The sequence below is a fragment of the Diadema setosum genome, chromosome 2 (genome assembly GCF_964275005.1).
Source record: "Diadema setosum chromosome 2, eeDiaSeto1, whole genome shotgun sequence".
NCBI lineage: Eukaryota > Metazoa > Echinodermata > Echinoidea > Diadematoida > Diadematidae > Diadema > Diadema setosum.
The window spans coordinates 21384023-21398366 of NC_092686.1; the positions used below are offsets into that span (position 1 = coordinate 21384023).

Genomic DNA, 14344 nt, shown 5'->3' on the forward strand with positions numbered 1-14344 from the left:
AAGATTATGTGTTGGAGGAACTGCAAAAAAAAAAAAAAAAAATCATATGCTTTACTAGTGGAGATACGTCCCAGGGAAAAAAAAATGTAGGCAAGCACACAATAGAAAAATGAGAGAAAAAGAAAGGAGAAACAGAGCAAAGAAAAAAATTCAACTCAAGACAGCTTCCACCTCTCCTTGGGTACATTTTCTCCCATGATTACTGAAAATTTTTCGTTGTTCACATTTCCGTCGCGTGTTCTTCGTGTACGTAACATGCTGTACTTTAGCAATGATACACACGACATTCGCACATACGTCGTGAAAACTTCGCACAAATTGCGCAAGAATAGTTTTCGGCTTCATTGTCGGAAAACATTCGGAAAAAAACTTTTCCGAATGTTGGATTTTGTCATTCGCGTCCTTCGCAAATCGTTCGCGTGCTCCGTGAAATCCCACCCTAATGGTTTTGCTGTTTAAAACTTGGATACTTCTTGGCACCATCATACTTCAAAGTGTCGATAGCCTGCTCAAATAATCCATGTGTTATGTAGATGTTGTTGTGAAAATGATAAAGGAGGGGTAAGATCAACTTGAAACCTTCTGTTAGTGATTCTTGGTTATATATTATACATACCCTGGTACATAATATATTGTTCCTTTATTTGACCTTACGATGACAAACCCCGGCCAAGTAAAGATTATCAGAGAGCAGTCTTGCGCAACAAAGGTGTGTAAAAAATTTGGATGAATTAGGGAAATTCCTGATTTCAACGAGAGCCCTGGTTTCCGCGTAAATGGACTTAATGATCGTAATGCATCCTGTGGAATTTGTGCCCTGATGTTCCGTTTCACGGACCACAGGCTGACAGATAATACCTGGTAATGCCATACACAAATACAAAAAGAATGTGCTGAAAGAATGAGGCTGCCCTTCACACATATTTTCATTATTTGAACACTGGCACTTCTGCTGAATTGCCAGAGGTTTTAGCCCAGGGCAGGTGGTGCTTGGCATGTTGAAATATCTCGCTGTTAGCTGACAATAAACCACAAACACCAAATAAGGCAGATAATTGGTAGGTTAATAATACAAGCACACTGCAAATTGTAAACAAGCTCACACTGATTATATAAAGCCAATATAGCGACTGGGATAATGGAAGAGACTGCTACCATAAGACAAATAGAACAGCACACGACACACTACTTGCCATACGTACCTGCACAGAGGATCTATAGCTCTCCCACTTTTCCTTCGCATTTTTAAAAACAGTTTGTTGGTGAAGGATGACATGATGTTTTAAAACAGAACAAAGAAGGAAATGAAAGAAAAAAAAGAATGCACGAAAAACGAGTTGAAATGTAGCTCTCAAAATGGTACGCATCTCTACGTGATTCAAAGCAATGTCAACTGACATCAAGACAATGAGCGCATCATGAGCCTTATGAAATGAACATTACACATGAATTTTCATTTTTTGAACGATGCAAGTACATATTGCCCTACTGAGTGGCAAAACATTTTGTACAAGTCATCTCATGGAGAAATTGCTGGCTGAAAATTTCTACAAGCACTAAACAGGAGAAATTGCTGGCTGAAAATTTCTACAAGCACTAAACAGGATACTGATCTAGCATGTAAATGTTTTTATAAATCTCTTATATCCCTTAAAATCTGTAGCCCTCAACTGCACACTTTTGAAATTTCAATGGAATTCATTCTACACAAGGCATTGTATCATTTACAAGTGAAATTTTATGTTGAATCACCTGAACTTTAAAAACGACAAACTGTCTGGAGGTTGCCTTAATTTCTCACACATGTCTTGCAAGAAGTCTTCCTTGGTATATCTTTTGTTATTACTACATTCTGAAAGAAGATTTGCATAGTACATATATATGCACACAAAAATTTTAATTGTAGCAAGAACAGCTTTAATTGAACTTAACTAAGCAAAACATAATCTGTCCCATAGACTTTGTTATATAACTATAAACAAATGGGTGTAATGTTTATTGATAATTATTTTTTGTCATGAAAATTCAATCTCTAATAATCATAAATATCTCAACATTAGTTCTGCAGCTTTATCTTTCTTGACATATGTGTGATATGTACGTTTTTTTGTTTTTGTTTTCTTTTGTTTTTGTTTTAAATGGTAAGATTATTTTCAATACTTTCCAATGACTTTTCATTGTATTCATTTTTGGTTCATTGCCTTTTCAGAGTCTGGAAAAAGCATTTTCAAATTTTCATGACCTTTCTTAGTTTTCCAGGAGTGCAGGAACCATGTATGTACACAATGTGGTCATTGGTGTCCTTCATCTTGTAGAAAAATTATGAGGATCTTGAGCATGATGCAATGAAATCTAACAGGGCCCATACAAAATATGATGGGTGGCTATATGTAATAAAAGCTGACTACTTGAAATAGAAAACCACTTTTTACAAATGAAATCCACATCCAAACATGGCTGACAAAGAATCAAAAGAGAAACCACTCAAACATGAATCACAGAGCAGAAAGTCATGCAGACAATTGACAAATTGCTTTCTGTCGTTCTTGACGGAAATAGAAAGAGTTTGCCCAGAATGCTCGGAATGCTGCTAAGAATATACGCAACAGATCTCACAATGAAGTATGCTAAGAGTGATCTTTGGTCAGTGGTACACATACAGTGCCATGGAACACATTACACAAGAATGAAAGGCACTTTAACACGACAATGGAATGCAAAGTGAAACTGTGTGACTCGGAGGCCATTTGTGTCACACTTAAATGGAGACAATGATGAAGCAAGGAGGCTATTGAATGAAATTTTTATGCAAGATTTTGTTTCTTTTCCCACACAGTATGTCATGTAAAACACATGACAAGCTGTATGTCTTGTAGAAGAAATTAAGGCTGGCAATGTTGATTAACTTGCATAATGTCAATATTGTGATGCTTGACCAGTATCTTTGTAATTTATGTTTCTCACATGGATACATTCTTTTCTCTTTTCTTTGCCTTCCTTTCTTGTGTCACAAATTATTTTTTATCCTTTTTGGGGGGCATATTTTATATGTGTCAAGATTTTTCATCTTTTTCATAATTTTTCATAGAGGGATGTTTCATCCTGACTACCCTCACCAATAGCTATTTTCTTCACCAGTTTCACTGCATTAAATGTCTAAATTCATCATCACACACAAATCAGCCATTAATTTTTGCCAGGTAGGACAAGCCCACACAGTAAACTTAAGGGGCTCTGGAGGGAAACATAAAATATCCAGGACGGTATGAATTCATGCAAAATAAAATAAAAACAAAAGAAAAACAACTCTCATCTTCTGAGCTGGAATAACAATTATTCAGAAGGGCATAAGTGGGACTGCCAACACAGTTCATTCACACATCAAAGCAGGGAGGTTCCAATTGAATTATCAGGGAGAAACATATACACCAAATGTATCTCACCAGTAATACTTTCCATATTAGGAAGGGTGTTATATTCTTTTCTCAAAACATAAAGAGATCTTTTTTTTTCTTTCATTTTTTTTTTTTTTTTGGTTGCTTCCTGTAGATTCAGGATAACTTGGCAGCAGTTCATCAGTTCAGAGGAATTTGAAAGTGACCCAGTATGGTAATACCCTTTTCTACTGAACTGTATCAAAGTACAGACAAAGATCAAATCATGTGCTGGAGATGGCAGAAAGCCTTTAAAGAGAAGGAACCAAAAGTCTATACATCACATCCAGAGATGACACACAAGGTGCCTTATAAATTATGTATATCTTCTAGTCCATGTTAAGTATTTGGAAACTATCAGAGAACATCCAAAACCTTATTTGACGATCATATCAAAGAAACATAATGTGCAAAAAAGGTGAATGTTTCTCCATGATTTACAAATTTGAATGTTTTATAAATTGATTCATCTTTTTTTTTTATCATACACAAAAAAAGCAAATTATTGAATTGCCCTTGTCTTTGGCAGTCTAAACCAAGTTGGCTCTCTCTAGCAGTTAAATGGTTTTCAGCAAACATTCCTTAAACTTTCTTTCTACTATGTTGGTTGGTACAAACGCAATGAGAGAAGAAGTATCTAACCAGTCAGAACACAGCCAAAGTGATTTACCACAGTGTACATTTAGGCAAGATATCTGAACAAGTTCTGTGAGACAAAGAAGTACCACTCATTAACTCTTTTGATATATCTGTTCATAAGGTGAGTTGTGATTTTAATTCATTTATTTTTTTTCCTTGTTTGGAGCTCTCACGTCTAGCAAGTGGCCTGAGATGTCTTATCCCATCACACCCTTAAAAACAAAATTGAATAGTAGTTTTAGTCGACGGAGAGATATTTTCAAGAAACTGGTGTACAATAATTCTATGTAATGAAATTGCTGCACAAATGACATTTTGTATATAGCAGTCACACCAAAATGCATAGGGAATCGCTATGCAATACCAGGAGAACTATTCTCTAACTTGACTATAATCTTTATAGCATGAATAACAGAAAATTGTTTTATCACAATTGTACTATGATAGCTCGTCATTTTCATATGACTAGCCAATCACTAAAGTCTAGGGATTAAGCATGTCAAGTACTAGGCTTTCTATTTCTGAATCATTATGTGTTGTCTTCTGCTTCTATTCTCTATCAACAACATCAATACTTTATCATTAAATACATACTTCTATGTGCACATCTATGTTTGTCGTTTGTGTGTGTGTGTGTGTGTGTGTGTGTGTGTGTGTGTGTGGGTGTGTGGGTACATGTGTGTAGGTGCATACCTGAAATTATCTCCATGTTTTATCATGTAAGAAACAAATATACTTTTAAAAATGGTAGTGAAAGATGAATGCTAGGCTAGGTGATTTCGGATATCAAAAGTTAATTCACATGATTTGAAATATTCATGCATATCCACTATCATCAGAAATGGATTTGAAGAATGGAAATACAGCCAAATAAAACACAGCCACTAGAAAGGCATGGCAACAGTGATGACGATTTGACAAATAAACAACTCCAACAACTGCTGATGAGTACAAACACTAAGAACTACATGTGATCAGGAGGACAGGGTGTGTACCTTTGAGTCAAAAAGTCCCTGATACAGCTATGGAGATTGGCATGAGTGAAGGAGATAAAAAAACAAGAAGCAATGAAAGTGAGCTTGTTAGAATGAGATAGTCCTTCTCGATATCAGTCACGTGTGATATACTGCTTAGACATGGCAAGATAAACATAGTGACCATTAGTGAAACAAGACAAAAACCATACATCATGTGATTTCCATGTTTTGTATCACAAGCACACAACAAACACACACCCACAAACACACATTTGCCCAACCACACACAGACACATAACAGAAATCTCATGATAATGTATGCATGTATACATCAACTATCTAGTGGAAACAACATCCATTCAGAACAGAGGTTAAATCTGAAAAAAAAAAGTTCTAGTTTGCTTTCTTCTAATGAGATTTTTTTTTTTTTTAATCTGCAGCCTTCAAGATATTTGACACTCATATTTTGACTACTCTTAAGACAACAATCCCTTCATTATTGACATGAACAACTTTCCTGTACAATAAGGGTTAGAAAGAAAGTAGATAGAATCAATAATTCATCCACATAAACCATGATAGCAGTATCAAGGATGCAATGTGTTAAGTTGGTTAATTCAGAAGGGAGAAGAAAATAAACATATTCATGCGCATATTAAAACGTTCGATCATGATGCAAATATTTACCTGAGTCTTTTTCTAGAAGAACAATATCAGAATGAAAAACAAAAACAAAGGAAATACTGAAATCAATGCACTGACTGACATAACAATGACATGACAATTAAATCTCAACATTGAATGACAGGTTGGAACAAAAACTTTACAACATTGATGTAGATGGAGCTGACCGAGTGCTGCTGAATGTCAATGTTGGAATGACATGAAAACAAACACAGATGCAGGGTCTCACAGCTCAGAAAGTAAGGGTGCATTCGAGTGCTCCTCTACAGAATACCATACCATTTCATACCTACGCTAGAGATGAGCACTCAAACATACCAAATGTTCACCATACCATACCAAGCCAAACGTGGACCACTTCTCGGTGTGCTCCAAAAACATACCACATCGTACCATACCATGCCAGAGAGCGCTAAAACGCAAAGCGGTCCGAAAGTGTACCGTACCAGAAGTTGACATGAGAAAGAATGTGCGCAACTCGCATCACATCATAACGCAATCACATCATAACACAAAGAGTTGATTCTCTTTGTTCGTGACACATGTATGTAGCAAAAGTACAGCAGGGGTATATAACCTTGTTGCTACAAAATGTGTGACCCCTCTGCCTGAATCTAGCCATTACTCATGAGGTACCCTTTCTCCACAGTGCGCTCAAATACTCCCAATTTTGCATGGTATGGTGCGGTACAGTATGGTTTGGTTTGATTCAGTTTACTTTTGAGCACTTGTTAAGATGTTAGCCAGAACTTTAACACAAATTTGTCAGCACTAAATTCATACATTACTGCAGCAAATCAATTCAATCACCACCTACAGTAGTACTCATTTGTTCATCACATCAACATCACTCATCACAGAACCACACAGCAACAAAAGAGGCTGTCATCTAACCTCGTTCTCTCACATATACTATACACCAGTGAATAAGAGTGTTAGTGTGCTTGCTTTAACATTAAAGAGCACAGATTATTGTAGGCCTCCTTTTGATAATGCATGATACATGCATTGAAATATTACCACAATTGTAAGAGACATGAATTGTGTGAACATGTTCCAGACTCAACTTGCTACATCAACTCTTGTGGGTCCCATGTCATGAGATATTTTCCTTACCTTGAAATAAAATGTGAGACGTTTTTGTGACAGCTACTTTTGGCACATATTACCCCTTAGACACATCCCGTAACATCCTGGATTCTGGATTTGAGTTTAATTCTGCAAATTCATCATTACATGTAGAAAGATGACACCAGCGGAAAGACTGGCAAACTGGCTGTACAGACAAGTTTATTTACTCCTTCCATTACTACCAGTTACTGATATTCACTTGATACTGCACATGAACAGACAGCAAGAAACACTCACCACATATTACATCAGGCATTGGTGTCAGAAAACAGCAGCAACTGATCATGACACCAACATGTTCAGCTACAAAACAGCGATTTCAGCTCATATCATGACTCATGAACTAAAAGTCTGCATTCTAACAGCTCATATATTGATGGACTTTTAGTGATAAGAGTCTACAAACGTATTAACAAATATATGCACACATCCTCATTCTATACATGTTAGTTTAATACATAATTCCAGGAAAATAAAAATTCTCAAGGAATATATATCTTGTAGTCACCTATTATAACATTTTATATAATTCTTGCTTGTTATTCTTCACTTTCATCTACACTTGTGGATAGTTGTCAATTGAACAAATAGGCAAAAATGCAATGTTGACAAATTTTAATTTGAGTGAAAGAGAAAAAACAACAACAAATCATTTCTGCTGTGGAAACTGGATTTATGATCATGAGACAATTAGCTTTTTGGGGGGACGTCTAGTCACGAATTGTGGAGTTTCCCTCAACAGAAGAACCTTGGTAGCGTGACTGACAGTCACTTGTGGCAGGAAATTCGGTGCGAGTTTCAGCATATTCTGGATAGTTTCCACATAGTTTCCTCAACATACCTCCTGGGTTTTCCCCCCAGATTTTTCTCTTTAATTTCTTCTTGGCTAGACTTGTCTTTAGTGGTGAACAAAACAAAAAAAAAAAAAAAGAAAAAAAGAAAAAGAAAAATGGGGAATCCTTAGATCAATGTTCAAACTGTTCTGTAACTGTAGCTGTGGATACTTGACTAGCATGGTCTGAAAAAAAAAAGAAGAAAAGAATACTGACTCACTGACTCGGCATAAGACAGGTGCTTGTGGTTGTTCCCCTTTGACAGATGTCCTGGGGGTTGCCTACTACTTCTTACTAATCCATTACTCTTTTTATCTCTTCTTTTTTTCATGCAGACATAAGAAAGAAACACATTGAATATGAAGTAGTGATCTTCTGCGAGAAACATTTACTAGTTTTGGGTGTTAACTCTAAGAATTTGTCAGGATGTGTGTTGTGTGACCCATTAACATTTGGGAAAGTTTCCTTTCTAGCTTGGAAAATTCCAAGAAGTGACTTTCAAGAAGGGGGAGAGAGCAAAAATGTGAAAGATATTCAAATTACCCCAGACAATAGCTGGGTTTGTATGAACTTAATTGTCACTATCATTTTTGAACAAAACTTCACAGCTTATATTGGTTTCAAGTTGTCAGAGGAGCATTTTTTTTCTGACTTCAGTTGATGAGATGGCCAATAATCATGCTTGCAAAACATATTCATCCAGTGATATCATATAATCTCCATGGATAAGGATACAAGGATACACGGATCAGACAGCAGCAATGTAGCAGACAGAGACAGAGGCAATGTAGCACTCCATGCTTCTTTAATGATTATTGGGTGTTATGTTTGCACAGTCTCTTTATGCAGATTTCAAGGCAGGCCCACACACCTGCACATAACAAACAGCAGAGAATCCACTCAAATGAACTGCTTGCCAAAACAGTGTCCTCAATACTTGTTAAGGTCAACACAGAGATCACCTGTTTGGCAGCTGGACTTGTGGGGGGGGGGGGGAGGGGGAGGGGTGAAATTAGATCAAAATACCCATTTCTAAGAGAGGGGAACTTGGGGATTGCACTTTTATCAAAACTTTCACTCATTCTTCACTCTATGATATCAGACAGTCACATTTGACCTTTTGCTCTTTTCTGTTGAGTGTTCCTTTGTTTTGTCTGCATATCCCTTATTATGCCCTTTGAGTGAGTTACATAACAATATTGTCATGAACTATCCCTAGCCCTTAAGTACCTGACATGCGTAACAACAAAAGACACTGGGGCCTTAGGCAAATATGACGGCATCTAACTTTTCAATACACATTCTGTCAAGGGTAAGACTTATGGGAAAGCATTCTAAAAACAAACAAACAAACAAACTAGCAAACAACAACACAAACAAACTAGCAAACAATACAATCTGTTTACAAGCTGGCATGTGTAAAATGATACAAGTATCTTTTCTGAGGTGCTCGATCTGTTGTCAAGGTATAGTTGCTCGCATCATTGCATGTGGAAAATTCTGCTTCTTTATATTTGACAAGCTCACAATGAGGGGAGGAAACAGAAAGAGAAAATCTTGAACACCTTTTAAGGAGAAGATACCAAAATTTAGTGCCTTTAGGATTTATGGCACAGATATAACAAAATATAATCCCCACCTTATCATATGGCAAGCTTACTGACACAATGCAGCGGAGTGGGTGGGGAAGGGGTTGGAGGAGGTTAGGGGAATGGCGGGGCAGGAATGATTACAAGTCATTTGTCTCTGAGATCTCTACACGTGTCTGTCTCCCGCAGCACATGGACAAACATGATTCGACGAGTGGGATAGAGGCGAGGCTGTGAGCACCTCGCCCGGTAATACGATGTGTCACCCGCGACAGTATCGGAGACATCGCTCTGACTCAACAATACAAGCACAAACAAACAGTCCCTTAATCACCCCCAGTATACGCTTCCCTGGGAACCACGCATTGTGTTATTTTGCAAGAGTTCTCCAAGGGTTCGCTTTCATTCCTTTAATCCACTCATAACCAAAACGAGTCGAGTTGTGGAACTCTTGCAAATTGTGCTCTCATAATTGTAAGTGATGTTAATCTCGACATGGCTTCCTCTCATTTCAACACACATCTCATCCCTTCTTTCTCTATCTCTCACTCTGTCGATACCAGTCAACTCTCAAACCCTCAGCTTTCATCCCACACATACTTCCTCCCGTAGGAATTCCCCCTTCTGTCAACATCGACCCATTCCCATTATTCATATCCTTGTTTTCTATTTTGCTGTCGTCTCATTCTCTCTTTTCTCTATGTCTTCTTCTTTTTTTTTACTGCAATGAAAGAACCTCCATTCACATGTTCATGATTATGAACTCAGTGGACTGAAACGACTGAAATCCGGTAATAAAAATGGAGGAACGAATATCAATATCATATTCCACGAAGTCATTTCTGGTTATGATGAAAATGTTTAAATTCAACTTATTCTGCCTTTTTTGTACATGAGTATGATCACTCATTATTTACTGCATCATAATTCATTAGGTAAGCTCTCCTCGTATATTCCAAAAAAATAACATTCAGAATTATACCCTGCTCTTTGTTTTTTCTTTTTTTTCTCTCTTTCTCTCTCTCTCCTCTCATCACTTCATCGAAGCTGCTTGATGATACATTCTAGTTCATTTTCTATAATCTCATCATGCATTACAATGTTGTACTTGCACCACATGCAAGATTGCTAAATATGCTACAAATATTAAACCTGTAACAATGATAGTTTGCAAGGTGTTAGTATTTCCTTGGGAAAAAGAGTGTATCTGGTACTTTAACATTTTTATCTGACTTCTCTACTTATTCTATGTCTTCTTTTTTCCAGCAAACTGCTAAAATACTGATATCATACATCAGAATAATCCATACAGTTGTTAACTAGAAGGATCATGGACTGATATTTGTGTGTGTGTAATTGATTTGGTACACGAACATCAAACACTCAATGAAATCTGGTACAAAAAGCACTACATAAGAGCACATACAACATGATATACATGACAAGTTTAGTTTTACTTAGGTTACATCTTGGAAGAGTGTTCAAACACACACACACAAACAAACAAACAAACAAACACACACACACACACACAAACAATATAAACAAAATGAACAAACCTCAAAAAACATACTCATAATGAAACACAGCAGCAATAATGCCTCCGGCGACACTTCGTGGCGGAGGCATACTAAGTCAATCACATCTTGGTTCATAGGGTGCTCACCTGTTTGGGGGCCGTCTTGGATAAGACCTTGGTCTCTATGTGACCAAAAGAGGGCGGTTGACACGAGTAGGTGATAAACGTGAGGAGTTGATCAAAGACGGCTGGGTACATGGACTGCATCGCTTCACTGCCCTCAGCAATGGCCTGTCAAGGGACAACGTGAAACAATGTCTGATGGCAAGTCACGACAAAAGCAAAGCAAAAAATATCATGCATTATTGGCATTCTGTGTAGTGTCTATGATTGCCAGCAAGAATGAAACTGTTAATGCATACTGTAAAGCTAGAAATTTTCGCATACATGAAACTTTTACAAATTTTGCACAAAGCCAAAATTGTGAAATTAAAAGGAGCGCGAAAGTTTTTGCCTACACAATAAGCACTGCATGCCAGTAGCACTTCCTGACTGTTTCATGCAGCGCAAAAGGCTGTCGGCTCCAATTTGCAAAAAATATCATGCCCCAGATGTTTCTGGTTTTACAGTAGTCCTTTCTCACATTTTGAGTATCAGAGGAGGATTGGAATTATGTTTGCTCAAAAAGCTTATCTGTTTACAGTCATGCATGCATCTCCCCAGTGTAGTAGCAAGGTTTACCCACAACTGAGTAGAAACCAGTGCAAACAAATGGGGTTTTCAATAACTTTTTGATGAGCAGGTTTCATTCATTGTTATCACACATCCACATGCATAATTTTCTTACTTTGACAATTTGTATATGAGTTTTCCTTAATCTTATGTCATCATAGTCAAATTCCAGATTTATTCCTTTGCAGATTCAACAAAATCAAAACATCTTATTGACAAGACTAGCATTTTAATCTTAAGCTGTGGGTCCTATCAAATATTACTTACCTTTCTGAGCACTTCAAATGCATGTAGAATAGCAGCTTGCAGGGTGGTTATCTCTGTCTCAGTCACTGAGGGTATCAAGAACACCGACATGTCTGCCTGCACTGGCACTGAGACAGCGCTCTGCAGCACCGAGCACAACTTTTGCAGGTCGGAGGCAACAAACCTCTCCTTGATGTGGTCAAAGAGGTACGGGAAGATCTGGACTAGTGCTGTCAGGAACGCCTGTGTGGGCAGAACGGCGTCTGCCTTCGACTCCGGCGGCTTGGTGCTGTTAGTGCCTATGCTGTACCAGACACGCCAGGCATTGGACCAGAGGGCCGCATCCTCAAACCCCGGTAGGCCTGTCTCATGACCCTCTATACTGCCATTCATGGCCTCATTAGTTCTCTCATCATCGCTAGGAAAAGTGCTAGAGTTCGTCTCGTTCCTGCCGACTGGCTGGATTCGGATGATGCTCTCTCCACCGGGTATGGGAATATCGGTTGCCTGGAGCGATGCAGCATCCGTGGCACCGGCTTCTTGCTTCTTCTTGGCAGTCTGTAGGTCTGGCACAACAGTGGCTATCTGCTTGGGTGTCTTCATCTGGATGATCTCCAGGAAGCTCTTAAGGGCATTGAGAGATACCTCCTTGCTGGAACTAAGGGCACAGGCCTCAATGTGCTCCAGCAGCAGCGCCCAGGCCCTCGGAAAGTCCCCTATGTGGACACAGCAAGGGTTCACATACATTTACCACTTCTATTGAGTATGTACCGAGGAGAAATATATCAGAATACGGTGGGATACAATTGCTATGTGTAGATACATTTCTTGGGGATAAACACTGGACAGCTCAAGAAGTAATTTTTCTCAATTGAACAGAAATTGTGCTCTCTGCACGTCCTACTTGGAATTTCATAAAATGCTTGATCCTGAAGCCCTCTGCCACTTTATTAGTTATATAATGTATGGAAGGGAATGAAGGGAGTGGTGACATGCAGCAAGGTCCTTCACAATGTAGATATGCTGAACTCAAGAAGAAAATCATGCATGAAACAGAAGCATAAGATATAAAATCTCATATCAATAAAACCTGACCATGATTTGAAAATCAAAATATACCTCACAAGTCAGCAGTGAGCTAGTGAGTGTAAACATGACAGTCTAAAGCATTGTTAGATGGGGTGACAATACCTTACATACTGATCTGAACTTTCCGCAGTAAAGGTTCCCGGCAATGAGAACATTAGTAGCTGCTGGTTTGTTGAATTTTCAAGGAGGAAAATGTAGATGCTACTCTGTTTTTCCAAAAATGAAGATTCAAGAAAAATTATGGTTTAAATCATGGTTTTCAAAAAGGGCTGTAGTGATCATGTAATTGTCATGATGCAACGTAGGTTGAAGAGATCAATAAGCTTTCAAAGTAGAACTAATTTTTCTCTTCTTTTTTTTTTTGGGGGAACAAATATCACATCATCACACAAACCTACCCAGTGGTAAGAGGGCATATCTCCAAGTGTTGAATACCCTGGCCACTCCAGCCAGGGTGAGGACCTTGGTTTCTGCCCACTGCTTCTCCGCCGTGTCCCTCGAGTGATGGATGAGGATGTTGCCGCTCGGTTCGGTTTGCTCTGTGGCCGCAGCACTGGAACACTTCTTGACCTTGTCCAGCAGTGGGAACAGGACCTGCGGAGGTGAAATTTAAAACTTTAAAGAGAATTCATGCCATTTTGCAGTATAAACCCTTCCGCTTTATTGTTGGTGACATAACATTTGCTCCCACGACAATTGCTCTGGTGTTATTTTCTCGGAGGACTTAGGGTTAGGGTTAGGGTTGTGATAGGGATTTAGGTTTAGTTTGATGTGAGCATTAGGATTAGGGTTAGGGTTATGTTTGTGGGTAGAATTTATGTTTGGCTTAGCATGCAGATATTTCATGGCAGCAATTGTTGCAGGAGCAAATGCCATGGAACCTTATTGGTAATACAGTCAAAACCTGCCCTAGCAGTCACCTGCCGTATGCAGCCACTGAAAAATCCCCATGAGGGAAAATTCATGTTAAAGACCCTGTGCACGGTGGCCACCAGTTATGTTTCCTGCAGTAGATTTGACCCTATGTATGGTGGCCACAGACCATTATGGAGCCACAGTAGAGCTGATAATTTAGCATGTTTTTCTACTTTGCAGCATGGCAAATAGTTCAGTGACCACCATCACTGCATTCACTTATCATTCACCCACTTTGAAAGCTTATTTGCTGTATGCACATTTGTGTGGAATCACTTGATCAATAATAGCATTGTTCAATGCATGAAACACGTGCATATGTATACATATACGTGCACATGTAAGTCTAGTATATAACAATAATGCATGAACATGTATGCAACACACACAAAATGTCAGATAACCTGTCTATAATGAGCACTATTTTTGACTCCCTTGGATGGTGACTATAGACAGGTTTCACTGTATCTCTTGTATCTGAAGCATTACGGGAAGTAAAAACAACAAAAACAATGAAAGAACACAGGATTTGCCGTTATCTTTATGGTCTTGATGT

The 14344-nt window shown here is 38.3% G+C and overlaps 1 protein-coding gene across 1 annotated transcript in view; it reads right to left on the reverse strand.

Annotated features, from left to right (window-relative positions):
• The window catches only part of LOC140246231 (protein MON2 homolog), a 105038-nt gene that overhangs the window by 20411 nt on the left and 70283 nt on the right, over nt 1-14344 (reverse strand). Inside the window, exons 23-26 of the mRNA XM_072325687.1 lie at nt 13272-13467; nt 11806-12500; nt 10954-11097; nt 1203-1235 (exon numbers count right to left, since the gene is read on the reverse strand). Coding sequence (XP_072181788.1) covers nt 1203-1235; nt 10954-11097; nt 11806-12500; nt 13272-13467 — 1068 coding nt within the window. The remainder of the gene's footprint in view (nt 1-1202; nt 1236-10953; nt 11098-11805; nt 12501-13271; nt 13468-14344) is intronic.